At 41.4% G+C, this 21979-nt stretch overlaps 1 protein-coding gene across 1 annotated transcript; it reads left to right on the top strand.

Moving 5' to 3' along the window:
- Nucleotides 1-1029: 1029 nt before the first annotated feature.
- Nucleotides 1030-20922, top strand: LOC139687063 (acyl-CoA Delta-9 desaturase-like). The gene is made up of 6 exons (XM_071584168.1): nucleotides 1030-1044; nucleotides 1825-2071; nucleotides 10884-11014; nucleotides 12220-12425; nucleotides 15019-15204; nucleotides 20583-20922. Exons 1-6 carry the CDS (start codon nucleotides 1030-1032, stop codon nucleotides 20920-20922), a joined length of 1125 nt encoding a protein of 374 aa, XP_071440269.1.
- The last annotated feature ends 1057 nt before the right edge of the window (nucleotides 20923-21979 follow it).

Here is a 21979-nt window from a genome sequence, read left to right as displayed (position 1 = left end):
GCCGTAGGAAATGAGTGGAACACTAAGAGATGGCTTCGACATCCGCGAGCCCATGCGCCAATCACGCAGGACAAGCGAATGGAATTTAGTAAATACGAAATATGAGTTGCGAAAAAAATATCCCGTTTCCTGCTGATGCGAATCACAACCAGAGCAAAAAGACAACTCATGTTAGTCGTCTTCTTGTTTTCCCATCGCCATTAGTTTCCTGAAATCAAAAGCTTACTTTTTTTTCTCTTTTGCATGGTGGCCTGATGAGACGCACATACTATATGAAATCAACTGGGGTACATTTGTGATTTAATGCATGGACGGATCCTCGCAGCGTTTTCCGGTTTTGGAGTCTCGCCATATTCAAAGCACAGAGTGAAATCTGTGGAAGCCATAGCGAAACCACCACTATTTTCTTTTTTCTAGCCACAAAGACTCTTAGGCTCGACAAGTTTATCCATTGTTAAGGCAAATATATTTTTAGAATATGTATGGAGAAATATGATATGGGAATCGATGCTGGAAATGCGATGAGAGTTTCAGCCGGGAGCGCTACCCAAACCCCATCCACGAAGCGATTGCCTTCTAGAGCACGGTTGGCTGGCATTTATCTTGAGTCCCAGTCCAAAGGACTTATTGGTTGCGACGGGAATCGTATTAACACTTTAGTGCCACGAAATGTAAAGACCATTGCGATCATATTCGGTGCCAAGTGCGTAATTGATGATAAATAATGAAAACGATAACACGGGCGCGCCAAAAAGTTTAGCGTTCCTTAATTTGGCCTTGGTCTCATCTTAATATGTGAATTCTCGCGGTGGACTTCATTCATTAAAAGTCATTAACCGGAAAATTCAAAATGATTGATGGGAAGAGAGATTATGTCACATTGCAGTTGAATCTGGGACTTAAAAGTATTGAGCGCAATGGAAATAAAAGTTAGAGGAGGGAATATGAATGGGAGAGTAAAGAAAAATAATGACCTTTAAATGATTTATCGCTCATGGCCGTGGGAGAAGTGACTTCGCCGTTGGAGACATGGCGCGACAGAAAGTGCGTGCTGAAACACGTATCGCATGCGTAACAGGAGAGAGGGGCTTCTGTGCGTACTTCACCAACAGTATTTCGCTAATGTGGCTCCGACCCTCGTCAAGGTTGACACACTTTAACGTTCTCTTCTTTCTGATTTCGCGTTGGCGGTGAGCCATTGAACTTCCGGAAATAAGAGTTCAATGTTACACCAGGGATACTTTCACTCGAGGGCGTTCGCCGTGCGAAGTATTGTTTGAAATAGGAGTTTTCCCATGATTTCATAAGATACACGCGATCTGCGTGCCTGCAAAACGGGGGATGGGGATGGTGCGGTGGCTGACGCACTTGCCTCTCACCCAGAAGGCCTGGGTTCGAATCCCGAAGACGGCAGATCTTCAGTTCAGCGTTATCCCCATCCCTACTTGAGGTGCTTCGTGGAGGGCACCCTGAGCGAGTACGCCGTCCGTCTGATGGGACGTTAAGATGCAGACCCCTTGGCGCCTTTGATTAAGAGTAGGCTAATTCCGACGCAGGGTTTCTCTCCACCCTTCCTCCTTCCCTGTGCATCCCCAATAACGCAAATTACCTCAACTGTCGGTCGCCTCCCCAAAAGCTGCTATTACCACCTGCGAATACGTGCGTGAGGGGTTCCCCTCATTCAGACGCAACCGAAGCCGATGATGTCGGGTAATGCGGGTATCAAGCATTGAGAGAGCACTCTATGATCTCCAATAGTTGACGGACACCTTCCGGTGGGCAGAGCGTCAAATGACAAATTTCCCTGTTTTTCTCCGTGCACAGGAGCAGTGGACCATGGCTCCGAACCTGTCCAGCCCGGTGGCCTGTATAGCGGACCAACCCTCCCTGTTGGCACCTTTAATGGAGAGTAAACGAGATGTGAAAATTTCAGAGGAGTCTAGCAGGTGTGGAGACCGAAAAATGAAGATTGTCTGGAGGAACGTTCTTGTTTTCACGTACCTCCATTTGGGTGCCCTATACGGCATTTATCTGACCTGCACGGTCGCGAGGTTCTACACGTTCCTATGGTGTAAGTATTCACTGCTGCTGTGGTGGTTTACCTCACTAACTGTGGATCATGACATCCTTGACTGACGGCGCGACATATATTAACTGACGAAGTGAATAAAACAAATCTTAAATATATAAATGAATGACTGTCACCGAAAACCGTGACCTTCGTGAGACGAATAAAAGCAGCGAATTTTATATTTATATTTTTTGGTTATGCCTGTAATATCTCTCATCGGGGGTCTTCGCGTATAGTTCTACCCATTCTTTTCATCTTCCGCCACAGTACTTGGTACTCTGCCGTGCCAATGGAAAAAAACAAGCATACGTGGGAGGGAAGACGCGGTTAAACAGAGAGCGCTATTTCGACCATTTCAGTCGAACGCGTAATACTTAGTATATCTCGCCAGCCGGCGTCGGACGTGATCGCTGAATTCCTGGGGGACCACTCCCGAAATACAATTTTTTTCTAACCAGAGAAGTGAAATATTCATAGTTGGCGCTCTTGACTCAGCCGTCCGAGAAACAAATTATATTCATTAGCATAAAGGTACCTGGCTGTCGGCAGCCAGGCCAAATATTTATTACTATTGCGACAAACACTACCAGTGACAGGGGGAGTTCTAAGTCAGTGTGCTGTCATCTAAGAGAAAAATCTATTTATAAAAAAGGGGATGGTCAGCAAATATTTACAAGTGGTTAAAGGGAATGAAATGGGGTAAAAATTCCTGTAACGTATCGTATTGAAGTTCCAAATCTTAGCGACCATTTTTTTTTCTCCGGATTGATGTCATCCGCGTCTGCGAGTCCAACACTATTCAATTCACAAACATTTATTTGCACCAATTGATGAAAATGTAAAACTTTGAAATGCATTACTCAAGCATTCTTTTTGTCCAAATGTTATAGACGTGCATCTGCAGCATAATTATTGGGGAGTATAATCATACCTGATGCGAAAGACACTGCAGCAAATCGGACTGCATGAGCACCTGGGCGATGTTATCTCTTTCAGCTTCACTTTCAAGCATTCAGAGTTTTGCAATGGTAAAAGGCGAAGAACGAGTTATTCCAGTGGGAACAGAAAAAACGCATAATTTATAGGTATTTTCCTCTTAAACTCTCAAATCCAGTTTATCAGTATCGGCTATCTACTTCATTTGAAAAATATTCATAACCGTCACTTCGGCCTATGCTTCACGGTGAAGGAATTAACGCAACCGGATTGAAATCGTGAAGATACTTATTTGGCGGTTTCTGATAACAGACATTTTCTTTTGAAAGGAATAAATGGTTGAAATGGTGAGGAATACATATGTTTGCGAAATTTTCTACTCAGTCGAAATCAGGATAGGTGTAACGCCTCCAATCACAAGTTTATTGATGCATTTTCAGGTTCTTTCCTCAAATATATTGATCCCGAATACTTTTGGCAACCCAAGCTCCTCCGTCCGGAAATAAGATCTGCTCCTCAAATGTTTTACGCGTGCGTTTATAAAACACTGTGAATTCGTCCATGAAAGGAAAGTTAAACTGGTTATTAAAATTCACAAGATTATGGCAATCTATCTTTCTAATCGGAAAAGATCGGGATATATGAGTATTATTATTTCTCCAGAAGGTCTAAGGCTAATAGTTGCATTATTTAAAAAATGGAAATAGATATTTCAGTGAGATAGCTATAGCCAGTACAAATATAGATCCACATATAAAAATGGACATTCACAGTTATTCCGAAATTTTATGTGGCTGAGCCACCTTCTGCGGACTGAAGAAACTGAAACGGGCGAACGAGAGGAGTGCGGCGGATGGAAGGGGAGTGTGGGGAAAGGTTTGGGAGGGGATGGGGGAATGAAAAATGCTGGAGGGGGGTAAATAATGTCGAATATTAATTCCTGGGTAAATAAGGCCTTTTAAGAGCCATATGTACGGCTATTCTATTCTCCTAAGATTGACCGGAGAGTCGAAGGGTGGAAGGGATACTTAAATGGAGACTCTGTTACAATTGTCTAAGGCAGTGTTGTTGGTAGGAGGCGTCCTTTGATCGGGAGCATCGCAGAGAGCGAAGAATCACAGGAAGCTAGGAGGTCATTGATTCTAATTTTAAAGAGGTGTGGTGCACTGACAAATGAAGTGCCAACTATGTCCTACCCTGCTGATAGCGGCATAATTTATTTTAAACCATTGCAGCAAGGCTTGTAAGGATATATTTTTCCACACGAATATATTCGAAGAAAAACTAACGGAAAATAAATATTTGGGCAGTTCGATGGAGTCAAATGAATTCAAAGAAGTTAATGAATATATGAGGTACCCTGAGACTTGAGGATGAGAATGGGAAGCGGTATTAGAGTATGCTGAGCATAAAGCTCATTAATGTTGATTCCGGAAAGTGTTCGCTTAAAAATTTGGTTCTGTGATACTGTGTCTGTGTAACATCTCTGGTGTAGTGATAAATACGAGTTTCTGAATATTTTTGGAAGTACTTCCAACAACCTTTTAATCATTTACATTTTCCACTTGCTAGATTATGGAAAATTTTTGACACCTGAAACCGCGGATACAAAGGTCACAATTTCAATTCCAACCTAGGTGAACTACCCACTTAGATTTCTGTGCTGGTGTTTATCCTTGTGTTAGCATTTTACGCAAGAACCCTATGCAATGGCCGACTCAGATCATTGGCTAACTAGCAAACATCGTGCCAAACTACTTAAGAATACAATAAAAATAGCTAATGGTCCAAAGTTGAGTAACCACTAGAATAAGTAATGCCAACGTAACAATTTCATTCGGGATTCGAACTCGGATCCCTCGATGTCCGGCCGTGTGCTTAAGCCAGGTAAGCTATATTGGCGTCCATTTACACTCGGAGACTTTGGGGGATTTAAAAGGACAGGCTCCATCGAGGGATCCGGGTTCGAATCCTGGTCAAGAGAAATGATTTTTATGCTCTCAAAATTGTTCATTGTAATGCATATTTAGCGAATGACTCCGTTACTGTCGCGGCATCCCCCGCAGTTTCTTGGAATAATACCAACGTGATAGCGAATTAAATAATTTCAATTGATTAAATATAAAGAATACATAAAATCTTCCGTATTGTCAGTTAATCTATAGCAGCTGATTGTAACGAACCAATGTGAATAGACTGTTGATAACGGCCATCCCTGGATAGCTCAAGGACAGGACGATACCAGTCAAGGGACGTCTTCTGCGACCCTTCCGTCAAAGGTACAGTTAATTTGCAAATTTTCTGAAATCAGGTTTAAATGATGCACGACACTGTAAAATTCGGTATGATTAGGTACATAAACAGGCGCGCCACCATATTCCTCCGCAATCCCATGACTCCGAATGCTCAAATTACAATTGCTTCTGAATCGATTAAAACGGAGAAATTGGCCCTAAGCCGTGGGTTATGGACCACCAGCCTTTTCCTTGCTGTCCTCGGCCTGATTCCGAGGGAGAGATCCGTGAGCATCTCACGTCGGGGTTGAGCAACCTCGTCGGGTTCACAGTTGCATCCCCCAGCGACGCCCGGGACGGTCGATGTCCTGGTCCACTCGCGCTGGAGGAGGTGAGCAGGCGCAGTGCGGAGGAGGGAGTGCGAGCAAGGTGAAGGCGCGCTGATGCGGCCGACGTCCGCGTGATCGCCGCGAGAGGTTTCTCCGGCGTCGAACCGGCCTCCCGCCCGCCCAGCTCCTGGGAGTGCGCGCGGGAATTTCGTTTTCTTTGGTGCGCCGAGAAAGTGGCCGGGACGGGAGGGTTTGGGAGGGCGAGAGGGGAATGAGGTGGGGGCGAGGAGGAAGGGGGAGGTCCTACTCGCGGAGAATCCCCCTTCCCGCCCCAGAATCCACTCTCCCCTCGCGCCGCCGCGCCGAGTCACAGTCCCATCCCGCCTTTTCGCTTTCTCTCCGGGACGGCCCCCCCCGCCCCCTCTCACTCGCCCCCCCCCCCCTGGTTCCCTCCTCCGAAAACCTCACTGCCCCCACCCCTTCCAGCACAGATATTCCGGGAAGACCGGTTCCCACCAAACAACGGTGCCTCGCCACTCGCCCGTCACTAGGTCAAAAAGTTCGAGGTTATTTGCCGGCTCGTGGTCAATGCTGAGTAAAAAGTCATCGCCGCCCGGGCCGTTGGCCTCCATTCCCGGGCGAGGGAAAGAGCAACATTTCGGAGGAGTCACTTTTCCTTCGCGACGATTGAGAAATGGCGGACGCGGCGTCATCAGAATAGCCCCTTCTCTCCCCCCTCCCATTGGACTTTTACTCGCCGGCCCAATTCGATGCCGACGTCAGGGTAATTTAGCGAGTGGTCTCGCGGAGGAACGAATTGCCCGCGGAGGGCGAGACTGCCGACTCGGCAAAGATCCAGTTCTAGATGAGACCAAGGTCTGTTGCCGTCCCTCTCGGCCCTTCCTCCCGCCACCTCCAGCCCTCCCCCTCAATCTTTTATTGGGGCCGATCCAAGATTGCTCCCATGATTCCATTATTTTTTAAATCGTATTAATCGGGGTAATTACGAGCATTTCGCATGTATGTTGACGTGATGAGAGCCTTTCCTTTTAAAATTCATTTTAAAAATCGAATCGTCCCCATTAATAGGTCTTACGGCATAGGGAGCCTATATTTCCCGATTCCAGGCTGCTCATAATTTTTTATGATGAAGGCCTATGTAATTGAAGGTTTTCATGACCATATTCCACTGAACCCTCGTTTCGGACGATCTTTGAACTCACCATTTTGCAATACATTCACTTCGCACTCTTTCCCTTCTTTACTCACTGGCTGATTTAATATGAAGTTACGAAAACGAAACATTTATTTGTACTTGCCTACGTATTCGGATGTTACGCCGTCCCTTTTGATATTAGACCGATGCATTATTAAGAATTGGGTATAATGATAACTAAGCCACTCCATTCATGCTTTCCTTTAAATTAATCTTATTCCTTTTGCATATTTAATTACGCATCGTTTTCTCTTCGCACAGCTAAACCAAAACAAGAGCGTAAAAGATAGCAAAAATTAATTCCGATAATGTTTTTTCGAGTTCGATTTTTAAAATGTCTTCTTATCTCTTATACTTACTCCGATAATTAGCATGAATGATTTTGCGCACTAAGATAGAGAATGAGTTAAAATTGATATCTGAATGCAAATCTTACCCTCAATATCATTTTATACTATTGTTATACTTTTTTATTCTGCTCCATTTTCCATTTCCACTTACAAGGAAATGATTTGAATACGTAATGAGTTATTGAAAACGTCCAAAATAACAAATAGTTTGCCGCTATATACTAAAAAAGTATTATCCTAATTGTATTAGTCATTAACTTCGATTTTATGCCTATTGCATAAAAAGCATTTTTGCATATTATCCTTGGTAAAAATTAATATTTTGCGACATATGAACTCCGAAGTCAAGTCTCGGAGAAACTCAATTTCTATGCATGATATTTTTGAAGATTTGAACAGAAGGAGAGTTATTAATTCCAAGCACTTCTTTTAATTTAAGAACCTAATGAAAGTTTGGTAAACCGACGAAGTTTGGAAATTTTCTTTATTTTCGTTTAAAAAGAATGTTCACTGTATATTTCCAACGCGTTTCTCGTGAAAATTTTTTAATTTGAAAAAATATGCCTCGAAAAAGATAGGAAGTAGATTTTAAAAAGTCTCTCAGAAATCCATCATATAATTTACAATAGAAATATAACACCGTCATGTACTCATACACTCTTAGAGAGTGCACGAATAATATTTCGAATTGAACGTTTTGCTTGGCGGGAAAATCCATTCGGAGTCATCCTTTTGGTATCTAGTTGCAAGCTTCGGAAACCTTTTTAGATACAATTTCGTTACTTATTCAGATGGATTTGAATTTTGAACTTTATTCTATCCAAATACTTTACGGTCCTATTGTATGAAAAATAATATCGTGGAGTGCAATGCGCTTTTAGAAATGCCTTTCCTGTGAGGTTAATCAATAATGTCGTAAATGGATTAAGTAATACTTTTGATTCTCCCGAATTGAAATTCAGCGGGAAGCAAAGGCATTGAGTGAAACAAGAACTTAATAGAGGCCAAATTTATTTTCATTCATGGGATTGAATTGTCTTCTTCAAATGCATCCCGAGCTTTCGTTCGAATTGAAAAAATTAGTAAAAACAATATTTTTGGCTAAATGGGAACCATGTGACCGACGGAAGATGAAAATATTTTTTCAGAAATTTAGAATTGTCTAACATATTGGAATGAAACCGTTTTGACATTTTCTATGAAAGCGTTGCAGCAAACAATTACACACTGACATAATCTACTCCGAGCTCTCATATAAATTGCTGTCTTTAGTTTACATTAAGTATGGTAGCCAATTTTGTAGATCATGTCCACTCGACTATAAACGGCAAGGATATTCCTGAACTGGCATAGGCATACACGATGTAAGCGACCGGCCTACAGCATTGATTCATCTCTTTTGACCTCTGTGCATAAATATTATCTTCGTGCCTTCAATCATAATTATTTGGTATCGCTTACTTATTTCAAGATTCCGAGTTACAAGATAAGCTTTTAATTCATTTTTTATAATTTATTACTTAAAAAATCAAATGACTTAACTGGTAAACATGCATGAGAGAATAGTAAATATTTTCGGAGGAAGACCTACAGGTATCTGTTCACCGTTAAAAAGTCGTGAGGGAATATGATCGATGGGACTCTCAAGGAGAGTATTACTTAAAGTCCTAGGAATCGTAGGGTACATATTATATTGCGATCTCCAATTTGAACCTTTAATAGTCAACCGATAACATTGAGGAAATAGGATAATAAAGAAAATGCCAAATTTATGCCATTAAAAAGAATAACATACATACATCAAGAGCCATTTCATAGATGAATTGGTGTCAGCAATGCATTTGTGTTGTCCCTAAAAACTGCGAGGAAACCTTTTCCCAAAATTACGTAACTTTTCTGTCCCTGAAAGCTGAATCGAGTTCAAATTTAGGAGACTTCGTTGGATAGAACCGTGTCCAAGGATCATTGCAACTTTCTCTTAGTTGAATGTACTTGGTAACAACTTATATGCTAGAGCGAAAGGTCGAGGGAAAAAATGAAATTTTAACCCGAGAGGCAATCACATTTATTAATTAGGCAGTTATTTGAAGTTACTTTAAGGCAGCTCAAAAGAACTCTTACCATTAGGTCAAGGATCAGCCAGGTTCCCTGCTTAAAAGGCAAAATTCCGTACTCACGTTTTGTATCACAAAGTTTGTTATCCTGAATTCACGAATTAATGAATTGAAACAGCGGAAATAATATTTTAACACATTAACATATTGGGCATTATAATAATATCTTAAGGATTTTAGCTCTACCCTACCTATTTACTTGATAAAAATCTGTGCTCAAAAGCCTTCTTACTCGTGGAAAAACTATCCAAAAATACTAATATTGCGGAAACTGCAAAAACTTCATGTTTAATATGCTCTACTTTAAAGCTTACTGAAAAATGAAAATAAAAAGCCACTTTACTGCAATTCTAAATAATTGAAATAGTCAAGGAAAATGTGCGCACTGAGAAAACAAAACTTTAAAAGTTCCGTAATTTTGTATGCCCACACGTGACTCCGTCGAACAGTTGACATCCTCATGTTCTGAAGATATCTACTTTTTGACGAACCCCATCGTTTGAATAGAAATTATAGAAATTTCAAAATTTGTTTTGTCTCTGTTAACCAAGAAATTTCATAAGTTTGAGCCACTATAAGTACAATACTTCTTGAAAGGGATGTATTATCTCCAGGTTTCTTAGGATTATTTTAAACTAGTAGTCAAATAAATGTATCACCTCGGCACTTGACCGCGAAATGCGTGGGCGAAAGACGCTGACGTGAAATGAGTAACTGCTCTACGCGGTGGCATTCCGTAACGTTACCTTGGAAATGCATTTAAATGCGAACAATTCAGCCAAGTAACATCCCCCAGCTGTTGAAATTGTGCTATTCTACTTCTGGGGTTAATAACCAATTATAATAGACTTGGGTGAAAGCTCTGAGTGGAAGGGCGTGACGCTTACCTTGCAACTTATTCGCAAATAAGGCAGAATATTTGCGAGCCTTCCAAAGGGAGAGGTTTCAAATAGTTCGTTGAACATTTTGCATACGATGACATCTGCACAAATACACGGAAGAATGTCATATGAATTTCATGGGGATTATTTGGGTATATCGGCCGTAAAATGTCATCGATTTCCAACTCCCGGGACGTGTGCCCTCCCAAGTAGTGGAAGTCCTTCCTTGCCATCATCAGGCCTACAAGAATTAAACAAAAGCAATCGCTTCGATTACCAACATTCTGTGCTAATGATTCATTGCACATTCTGGCCCATTGAACACTGGAGTATGATTAACAAAACAATTAAGATTAAGGCTAATTAATTAATATTTCGAGTGTTATTTTTAATTTGGTTACATAACTCATCGGGAAGGAAAACCCTCTGGTGGAAAGCTGATAGGGCATTCACTGATTATCAGTTTCCGTGAAAGAATACGGGTATGATCGTTATCATAAATTTTTCCAACGACTCATTTTCACGTGTCCTCACCCCTCGTATGCAATCATCGTTCATTTTAAAAATGCAAAATATTATGTTAATATCGACTCATAATTCCATTGATGTAACCATGGAGCATGACATGATGACCTAAAGGGTACAAACGTTGATTGAATGCAGATTTGAAAGTGTATAATAAACATTGAAACTGCGAAGGATATCTTTCTGATTCATAGTAACGTGGACCTCTCCTCTTTTCTCTTTTCCAGCGCTGTTGATCACTATTGCTGCGGCTTTGGGCATCACAGCTGGGGCCCATCGGCTGTGGGCGCATAAAGCATACAAAGCGAAGTGGCAATTAAGGATTATACTGGCCATCTTTCAGACGATCGCGTTCCAGGTAAAAGACAAACGCCATCCAGAAACTAATACGAGTGGCTGGGTATCAAATAACTTCATCACTAATATTATCACCCACTGCCTCACACTACGTATCAATTGTATAATCTCATGTTTCGTAATCATTCATTGAGCTTTGTGATATTTTAACCAAAACAGGTTCTCCATAAGCTGTAGTTTTCGACGTTTTCATTCTAACCATTACAGTGAATGGACTCTGGTCTTAAAAAATCTGCTGAAACAACAAATAAATTGAATTTCTGAACGAAATAGTTTCTCTAATGCTATGAAGTTCACTCTTAAAATAGGGGATATTTGTCTCCGTTGACCTCCCATCTCAGAAAAACATATTGTTCCCTTAGCTCAAATGAAGCAGGTACCGAATATGAGGCATTGGATTTGTAAAAAGGAATTCTTAATCCGGGGAAAGTGGTAAGGCTTCCGATTTGAGGGTTCTCCACCTGGGAGGCAGGGAATTAGGCCTTAAATTGGGCCTCATATTATTCGCGCAATGTTCTCCTCTCTCCAATGCCTTATGCTATGTACAAAGATATAAAACCCTTTAGCACTTTAATTAAAACCATTGTTATTTCAAAAAGAACAGTTTAATTACTGGCCACCAACCGCGGTATCCACGTTCAGTCGACAGTCAGTTCTTCAGCGTTGTGTGTCATTTCACGAGATATGCTTCCTATTAGAGGGGCGCGGGCAACGGGACACTGACTGTCAAGTTAATCCCTTCATAAGGGATGCTACACGTATTTTGTTTAGAATAGGGAAAGTGAATCTTACGGGAATTTGACTTTGATCGTAGTGTGTGGGCATAAATATGCTTAACGCTGGCCGATAGAGTGCAGTGACGGTTAAGAGTACAATGCCCGGTGCACGTGGCAACGGACATTGCAGAGGCGGGTAACCACATGCACACTTGATCTTTCGTTACTCACAGAAGTCAGTGTTACGCCTCGGGTGGCCAAAGCTGTAGGGTGACATAAGCTGTAGAAAATCACAGTGGTGTCAATGGTACTATAATATTTCCTGTAGGGCCTTTAAGTTTTGAATTTGACTCTTTTCACGATTTTCACTTAACGGTTTGGCTGAAAAACCGTCCTTTACCTAGTGCATATGTGACATTTCAAGCCCCAGGGCTCTGAGTGAAGGTGATGGTGCGAGATCTTGTATGAGAACTATATGACTTCCTTACAGAACCACATCTTCGAATGGGTGCGGGACCATCGCGTGCATCACAAATTCAGCGAAACGGACGCAGATCCTCACAACGCCAACCGAGGATTTTTCTTCTCACACATCGGCTGGCTGCTGGTCAAGAAGCACCCAGATGTCATACGGAAAGGCAAGACCGTGGACATGAGTGACCTGGAGGAAGACTTTGTAGTGATGTGGCAAAAGAGGTAAGAGGGATGAAAAAACATATGTACATTGTTATTTATATATTTATCTAAACATATAATAATTTACAGTTTACTTTAAAGACACTTACAAATACACTTAACGCTCATAAAGTCTTTCTAAACTTTCGGAGGCTGCGCAGACTTCTTCAAAAGGGCAATAGGAACGAAAAAAGGGGTAAAATATGGGGGTATAAGGAAATATCGGGAGAATGCAATTGTGAGCCAGAAGGATGGGAAGGGGGGTGTGGGCACCTGAACGGGGTAAAAGCACTAGAAGGAAAAGGGGCTTAGAAGGGAAGATGGAATTGGTCGTGGGTGGAGGGGCGGTAGGATTTAATGTTATCAATTTGATCCAGGTCGTAAAGGCGACAGCAGAAGCCAAATATGTGCTCTTTCTTGTGCTTAAGTGAAATTTTTGACTATGGTACGAGGGAAATAGACGATAGACATATTGGAGCAGTAATCCCTCTTTGATGGTTGTGAAGGGTGCGGTCACCCCGGACAGAAAAGGAATTGGGGAAAAAGTGCTTAGTATGTGAGGGGTAGCAATTGTGGGAATGAAAGTACTACTGTGTTGTCTAAATGGGAGCGGGAGTGTGAAATTTGACTTCAGAATGGCGTTGATATGAACGCCTAGAAAAGTGTCAATCTCTAAAAACGCCCGCAAGTAGAAGGCCCGTGGCTCGAGTCCCGATTAAGGAAATTTTTTCTGGTTGGAATTCGCACCCATCCACTTTCCTCTAATCTTGTGTTCGTCTCTCATGTGTGATGGGTTTACCATCCCGTTTCCAAATGCATATATATGTATGCATATATATATATATATATATATATATATATATATATATATATATATATATATATATATATATATATATATATATATATATATATATATATATATATATATGTAGTCTAGTTTTTATATATTTGTATATGTATGCGTATACACACACACACAAATATATATTTATATGGGGGCTGCGGTAGTTCAGGTAGAGCGTTGGACTACTGACTGGTGGGCGTGGGCTCGATTCCCGGGCGATTCTCTCTGGGTACCATGAGCGCCACCCTAGCTGGGTGATTTTTCGGGTACCAGATCTTGCTGGGAAACCATGACCGGTACAGGGAAAGGAACTTCCCCCTACTGTAGCGTGGATATATGTGGTATATGGTATATTTGTGTATGGTTTATTTATATCTTCACATATATACACATATGTGAAGATATAAATAAACCATTAACACATATTCGGTAACTCCTGGTACTCTGACGAAGGTGGCTGAGATCAACGTAGCACTACATAGTCTTCAGTGAGTTTTTTAATTTTTACTAACCCTTCATAAATTATTTTATGCTAGTATCCGTGAGTTTACATTGAAAATATTGTGTATGTGTGTATATATACTCACACGGGCATTCATACGCAGAAGAAACGTCTAGGAACGTCCATGCCAAGACATATTGAAGACATCGTTAAGGCATAGACACAATGTACATATGATATTATGTATACCTATAGATATATACATCTGTACATATATGGACAATGTGCCCATGATTTAATGGTGACTTCAATATGTCGGTATGGACGTTTCTTCCAAGTGCCACTGAATGCGTTCTCCGCTACCCTCTAGCCTCTCCTCTCCCATTCCTCTCCCCAACCATTCCTCTCACCCCTCCTCCGCCACCCGTTCTCCCCTTCCCCTAGCCCCCTTCCCTTTCTCTCGCACCCCTCACCTCTACTCTTCCAGCAGTCATTTCTTCTATATCTTCCGATGAAGCAAGGAGCAGAATTCCGTCGAAATGATCAAGAAATAACGTGCGAGTGATTGGTAGGTGATGGTAGAGTTCACCCAGTACTAAGCCCGACGGCGTGTGAAATTCACGCATCAGGGTAAAGGGGGACCAGTTCCTTTCCCTGTGCCGGTTATGGTTTCCCAGGAAGACCTGGTACCCGAAAAATCACATAGCTTGGGTGGAGCTGCAGGTGCCCAGAGTGCCTTGCCCGGGAATCGAACCTGGGCCCCTCCGGTCAGCAGTCCAACGCTCTACCCACCGGACTACCGGTGGGTAGAGTGTTGGATAGTAGGTAGTGTGTATATATATGTATATATATATATATATATATATATATATATATATATATATATATATATATATATATATATATATATATATATATATAGTGAGAGAGAGAGATGATTTCGTCGAAGTAAAACGGAAGTGTTGAATAAAAAACTTGGACAGCAACAAACAATAAAAGAACACATAAAAAGCACACACTTTAAAAAAAATAATTTCGACGGAATTTAGCTCCGTCTTCCTCAGAAGAAAGAGTAGTACTGCTACTACTGTACTGCTGCTAATACTACTTTTTCGTCTGAGAAAGATGGAGCTAAATTCCGTCGAAATTATTAAGTAATGGCGCATGAGTGTTCTTTTTATGTGTTCGTATATTGTTTGTTCATATCCAAGTTATATATATATATATATATATAATACGGTTTAGTAGGTGATGGTAGAGATCCTGTCCCTGTCTGGGCTCTGAGAAGTAGTATCACTGACATCGTTCTGCTTTCATCTTCCCAGGACATACCTGTTGGTAATGCCAATTCTTTGCCTCATCCTACCCACCTGGATCCCATGCTATTACTGGAATGAGGACCCTTGGACATCTTGGTATGTCTGCTACGTGATGCGGTACACCCTCTCCTTGAACGGAACATGGCTCGTGAATAGCGCAGCTCACATCTGGGGAACCAAACCATTTGACAAGTAAGTATACGGGCAAATTATATGCTGAAATTCGTATTGAATACACTTAATTTTCTGAAAGCAAGGCCTGCTCTGAAACGCCGTTTAAAATTCACTGCATAAGTTTCGAAGGGCTGCGGGGGACGATTTCCCTTGTAATATGTTATACTGCCTCGGAGAGAACTTCCGGTTCGATTTTGGACGTCGCGCGATAGGCCTTCATCTCTCGCAGAATTTGTGAGTGGAACTGATTCGTGCTAGTTGACCAGGAGGATCGTTGCCATAAGGTCCCGTAATCCAAGTTAGCCAAAGAAATCCGAGTTGTGCACGAGGGCAGATTGCACGCTGTTTACCCGTCCGAAGTTACACGTTTGGAAACATCATCTTACGTATGGGGGGCAAGGGGTTGCGCATGGATCATTGAAACACAGTGGGATTATGTATTCTAACGCAAGACCGACGGTTACTCCCCTGACGTTTGAACGGTAACCCTGCTAATATGAGAATTTAGGGGGAGCGGATGCCCCACGGACCCCGGCTATCGGCGCCCACACCAGTGGTGACTGTTTCCTAGGATCTGAGGGTAGTGCCCGGGTAGGATTGTATTGTGTAGTCCGTTTATGCGGCAAGGCCTTGCATGGGGAGAGGGGTCCTTTTCGCGCTGATTGCTCACCTTGAGGTGTCGCATTTGGACTTAGGTCTCGGACTAATCAATCAAACCTAACCACATTGATACAGTCTGTTCACTGCAGAATCAGGAAAAAAATGTAATATATAGATCCTTAGTAATTCTGCATTGGAAATTCTTCCCGCGGTTTAACCTAAACCAACCTTAGCCTATGATTTCCTTTGTGATCTTTAGATTGTCGGAATTCTAGCGTGTGTGATCGGTGAATATCGCTGCAAAAGTTACGACTGCGTAGATATCATTAATTACCATTTCTTACGCTCTGTTCGCTGAAGCCATTCCCTTTATCTTATTTTAATTTTGAATGTTTAATTCCGAGGGCTAGTCCACTTTTGATAACTAAGTAGAAATTGGGCATGAGCGCAGTACCTGGCACCCGCAAATACAAAATGTGAAGACGTGTTTTTGGCAACCTATTTTGTGAGTCTTTATCCTCCATTGATACTTTTACGCTTTCTAATTCGATTTTCCGGCCAACATATCCAGGCCATTCTTTTTGCCTTGATACTCAACCTACAAGCAACTCTTTCCGCAACTCTCTCGTTCTTCATTTCCGTATCTTTGTGCATAAAACCCCGCGCTTCTTTAAGGATTCGCTCTTCTGTTGCTCTTTAATACCTCGCGGATAAATTTTCCCCAATTTGGATCATTGCTTCATAAAGCTAAGAAGCCTTTTAATAAGATGGATTGGGTTGAGGATGTATACCTACTCGCTAATATAATAAGTTATGTTTTGTATTATCCACTAATACTGTGAAATTCCTCCCAAGAATTTAGTAACTATGTAAACCGTTACGGTGCTCGGCACAATCAACACTGAGTGAGTGGCAAGAGTTTGGGGAAATTTTCAGTAATGTACGTGGAATATACACCACGTCAAAATAAATTAACTTACGTGAGAAGTTTCAAATTCTTGGGCGCTGAAAAATTTCAAATACCTATATTCAAAAAGCGGACCTAAAATCTTTTGGAATACTTCCCCAACCGAACTGAGGATGGAATCTTTCTATGGCCTTAGTTGTAACCAGGTTTTAGTTACCAGCTACAACAGTTCTCCAGTAGAATACGAAGCAACCGTGGGTAGCCATCTATCTCCTGCGTATCTACACCTGTGCCAAAAATATAAAAATGCGGCGATGAAGAATGATTGTGCTAGAGGATGGTCTGAAATCGTTTCTTATTTACTTTTTGATCATTAAACTGTCGTTAAAGCAAAAAAATCACGAGTGAATGAAAGAATTTTCGGAAATTAGTCCAATAATAGCGATAAAAATCTATTGACTGAGCGGGACAACTATCGCCAGTATCGGAGGAAAAATATGGAGCAAGATTCCTAGGAGTGTAATGGGCAATCTCTTTCCGGAAATACGAACGAAAACCTTTTGGAAAGGTAAAGAGTACTCAATTATAATTCTGAATAAAATGGACTTATAATAGCCGTAAGTTATATTCTCAAACAATAATGAACAGACATGAACTTAGTTCTGTAATGAAATGTGCCGATAGCATGCGGCATAAGCATCATGGATTTTTAGAAAAAATCAGTACTGCGAAATTTTACTTCGGCATATTAAAAATAACTACTAAAATCGAGCCATTAAGTAAGTCGTATGATGCTTTTATTACTCATTTTGAGAAATAACGACAGTTTCTCCGGTGCACTTATTCACATCCATAAGGTTCGGTTGATTCAAGGCCTCCCCAGAAAATATCTAGGTCGGTTGGATGTCAATCTCTCCTTTAATGCTGAGCTGATGGCCGACGAAAGCTACTTGTGGCTAGATTACGCCAGCGGCCTTCCCAGTGAAACCTTCTCATCTTCGCTATGAATCGTCCAACCTCGTCAGCCCATGGAAATAAATAACCACGAAGGGAGGGTGTTTAAAATTATTTACAATTACATGACGCGCAGTGATGTATTACCAAAGGGTATTCCTTGCATCTAATGATACACGGTTAAAATTAACATTTTACTATGCATTATTAATATTAGCGAGTTCGCCATATCCTTAATACTTCCCTCAAATACTTTTTTGTGTAAGCAATATGAACGATCTCTGTGTTTATGGTTCCATTCCAATCTGCTAATATTCCTTCTTGGTAATGTGAATTTTCTTCCGAATCGGCCAAGGATACTCGCAATCATAAAGTTATAATCTTATTATTCGGCGGTGAATTCGAAATATGCATATTGACTGAAATAACTTCGTGAGACGAAACTGAATAACTTATTTCATGTTTCTCAGTATTAAATTGTTCTTAGGTGAGGGAGTATCGATGAGGACGTGCTCCTTTATTCTCGGTGACCATTGGAATTCATGACAAATAATTTTCTTTGTTTGCGTGAGTGGCGGTGGAAAGTGTGGAACCTCTTGGGGGTCAGGAGGCGCGGAAAGTCAATTCCATTCGCAAATCTGGCAGTTCCCTCGGCCCGTGGCTAGCCTCAGCACTCGCACGGGGCAAGGATTGTCGGAGCCCGGGGCGAGCGCGCCCAGAAAGCTTGCATGCACTAGGTGCTGTCGTGCTCCCTGCATATGCAAAGCAAATTTTACAGAAAGGGATAAAATTTGGCAAATCGTGAAATAGTAGATCGATTATCACCACTCGTGAATCGGTTGTGATTCAAAGCCTTAATAACTTCGCTTTCAGGATTGACGAAGGTCGGCAGTCCATGATTTTGCAAGCCTCCATAAGTACCGGCATTACGCTTTATTCTATATATATTGATGCTTGAAATCATTATGCTCTACCTCGGGGAAATTATTTTAATCCTATCATTTAACTTAGAGGAGCAAAGGCTAAGTGTCACGCGGGATTCAGTTTCCATTGTGGGTGTGAAGGTGCTGAACACCCAAATGCATCCGGAAATGAGGAAAGAGAATTCCTTCCAAGCTCAAAATAACTCAACACTCAATCCTGAACAAGGAAGCACTGCGACGCGTTTGGGTTTCGGTTGGAAAGACTGCAATGTGGTGGGAAGGTTAATAATACTTGGGGTTATATTTCAGTTAAAGGAAAATTCTAGATGACCTAGCGAAAGCAATTCAGGCCTGGGATCGAGAGAACCCAAAAAGAACGTGTGGGCTGACCTCATTCCCACATGATAATGCATACTTTCTCTTCTTCTGCCCTCTCATCGTCCTCAGCCCTCCCAAAACACGCGAAGAACACTTGGTACCTCGGCAAAACTGTACACCTGCTTGCGAATTTCAGTTGCTTCTCTTCAGTGTGTTCGTAGGGCATCACTTCCATAAGAAAAAAATCGATGATTACTTCTTCGCCGTTTGAAAACTGCTTGTTTGTTCACCATATTCCGAACGAGGAATCCTTAAAATATTCTCTACTGTGACTAAGTACTCGCATACACAGTATCACGCCACAACAGGGTCAGTTTGAACGAAAACTTGGGAGAGAATCGAAAGCATTATGGCTCGTTTTAGGAATGGAGGTTTTATTTTTACTCACGTTTAAATCCTTATTTGATCTTTTATGAGTTTAATTTCTTTTAAATTTCCGGAAGGAAATAACGGCACTGTCGGATAAATAAGTTAATGGGTACAGTCAAGCGTAATAAAGTTATCTCATATAGTATTTTCATGTTCTGTTCCTGTGGAAATCCCGTTACGTTCGAAGGACCTTGAAAAATTTCTGACTCTTGAAATACGATTACGAATGCGATATGTACGGGAACACATACAACACCAACAAACATTGATTTCAAGAGATCATAAGGATAATGGCATTTTTTATAATCTGGCGAAACAGAGGGCGACAAGCGACCGGTGTATTAAACGGCGGTGATTTCAATGCGTGCCCATTGAAATTTTCCACCAAGGTTTCCGCTCCACTTAGAGTTCAACGGACGAAGAATTCTTCGTAACTTGCCGGCCAGATTGTGGAATTAGCATTTCCGCATCGCACACTCTGCTGTTCGCTTCTTTCGAAGCATTTGCGATTAGCTTTTCAGCATATTTTAGCTACTCCCATCGGGATACCCTGACAATAAGCTGCAATTGTGTTGTATGTAATTACACGCAGGGCTTTTAGCTATCCTTGGGGTAATAATATACGCGTTCTATCATTTTTTAAACTCTTAGTAAAGATTTGTAAGACTTTTAGATGTATTTTACTATATCCCTGTAGACATGCTAGTCGTAAACGTTGCGTTTGAACGGCTTGCTAGCACAACCATTTGGCTAATTTAATTATTAATATGATATTATTGATGGAACTAAAATTGAAGATACCCATACTATTTGCAAATTTTTCTTCAAATATTTACGGCCTCAATCGCGTGATTCAATTAGAAACTTTCCGTCAGTATTGAAAACTTTATTTGAATGCAACAATTTCAGAGTGTAAAAATCATTCGCCTCCTCTGGGATTAGAACCCAGATCCCTCAAAATCCGGTCCAATCTGCACATTAGCGGATGACTCCGTTAAAAGTTACTGTTGCGGCATCTCCTGCAGTTTCTTTGCAAAACTTTATTTGAATGTACTTTTTTATTTAATTTATTGCCCTGCAACAATAGCTCCATGTATGATACTAGGAATACTTAAAAGAAACCGATATGTAATTTAATTTAATGACAAAGTCTCGTCTCTTCTTAACTACAATTAGGCATGAATGATACCAATAAAATAGCGTGGAGTCTTTAAGTTGATCATGCACCTGGTCTCACCTTTTTGTCCTAAATTTGCCCTTATCAGGAACATCAGCCCGACTGAGAACATCCCCGTGGCCATTGCTGCATTCGGCGAAGGCTGGCACAATTACCACCATGTGTTCCCGTGGGACTACAAGGCGGCGGAGTTGGGCAACTACAGGACCAATTTGACGACTGCTTTCATTGACTTCTTTGCGTGGCTTGGCTGGGCATACGATCTCAAAATGGTCCCCGTGGAGATGGCGAGGAAGCGGGCGGCGAGAACGGGCGACGGTAGTTACGAGCCATTCCACGGGAAAGACAGCACCCTGTGGGGATGGGGCGACAGGGACATGTCGGCGGATGATGTCAAAGACATAGAGCTCTACAGCAAAACTAATTAGCGAATCGCGGCGTTTCGGCAGTGAGCGAGGCTGCCTTTTCCAAAGACATTTAACGAACGAAGAACCAGATGTCCTGAAGCCTCAATTTTGAGGACATAAATGGGGACCAACGACTGAAACATTGTCGGGAAGCAGCAGTGAGTGTGCATTCAGCGCCGAGAGTGCTCATTTCCACATGGGATATCTTTGTCTTGCAAACCCGATTCTGCGAATTTCCAGGCTCAAATTGACCAAAGTTTATCCTTCAGAATGCGAATCCGATGTCTTCAACGGAACTTACTTCACGAGGTCTTCAAAATAAGGTTGGACAATAACAAAAGAGCTCTGATCGAAGAAATGAAGCGTTACTCTTAGCATATCAGGAAGTGGAAGACGTGGAAAAAAACTTTTTATGTCAAAGTTAAATGAGAGAAAGAAACGTTCCCCGGAGGCAAATGACTGATCGTGGTGGTGGCGCCTGCATCAGGGAATAGCGAAGACTTTCGCCGGTACACAGTCGAAGTTCATTGAATGAGCCATGCTCAAAATTCAAATAAAATAGCATCTATCGTCATATTTACTGTCTTCTCCATAAATGGCATATTTAGCCAGCTATCATTTATTGCAGTTACGCATAACTTAATCAATTAAGTAAAATGGGATGTTATCACCAACTTGAGTTGTCGTCAAGGAATATGATATTCCAAAGGTTTTCTGGATTGTGGCTGGCATATAATTTTTCCTTAACAGATCGGGACAGCTCTCGATTTACAATGTATTGTTTTATTCTTTGGATGGTTATAAGAAAACGCTGTAGTACACATTAATGGTGCGTTGAAAATAAATGTAATAATTTTGGTGTTGATTTACAGAAGATAAGTAACTATGCCGATGTTAAAAAAATGTTTATGGGTAATTTTTATCGTTATCATTCGCACTGTTTCCCAAATACTATTTCGCATTTCTTTTTATGCATGTTTATATGTTCAGTGGATATATTGTTGTCTGTTTTTCGAAGGCAAAAGGTGTTTTTTTGTTATTAATTTATTTTATATGACGACGCTAATTACCCACTGAG

The sequence above is a fragment of the Hetaerina americana genome, unplaced genomic scaffold (genome assembly GCF_022747635.1).
Source record: "Hetaerina americana unplaced genomic scaffold, ioHetAmer1.1.p SCAF_16, whole genome shotgun sequence".
NCBI classification, from domain to species: Eukaryota; Metazoa; Arthropoda; class Insecta; order Odonata; family Calopterygidae; genus Hetaerina; species Hetaerina americana.
Note: the sequence above shows the minus strand (reverse complement) of the source record. Positions and strands in the feature narration are given on the sequence as shown.

What these genes read in the sequence shown, in the direction of transcription:
- LOC139687063 (XM_071584168.1), top strand. An exon ending in GTTCTACACGTTCCTATGGT is followed by an intron (nt 2,072 to 10,883) that starts GTAAGTATTCAC and finishes TCTCTTTTCCAG; the next exon opens with CGCTGTTGATCACTATTGCT. An exon ending in TTCAGACGATCGCGTTCCAG is followed by an intron (nt 11,015 to 12,219) that starts GTAAAAGACAAA and finishes ACTTCCTTACAG; the next exon opens with AACCACATCTTCGAATGGGT.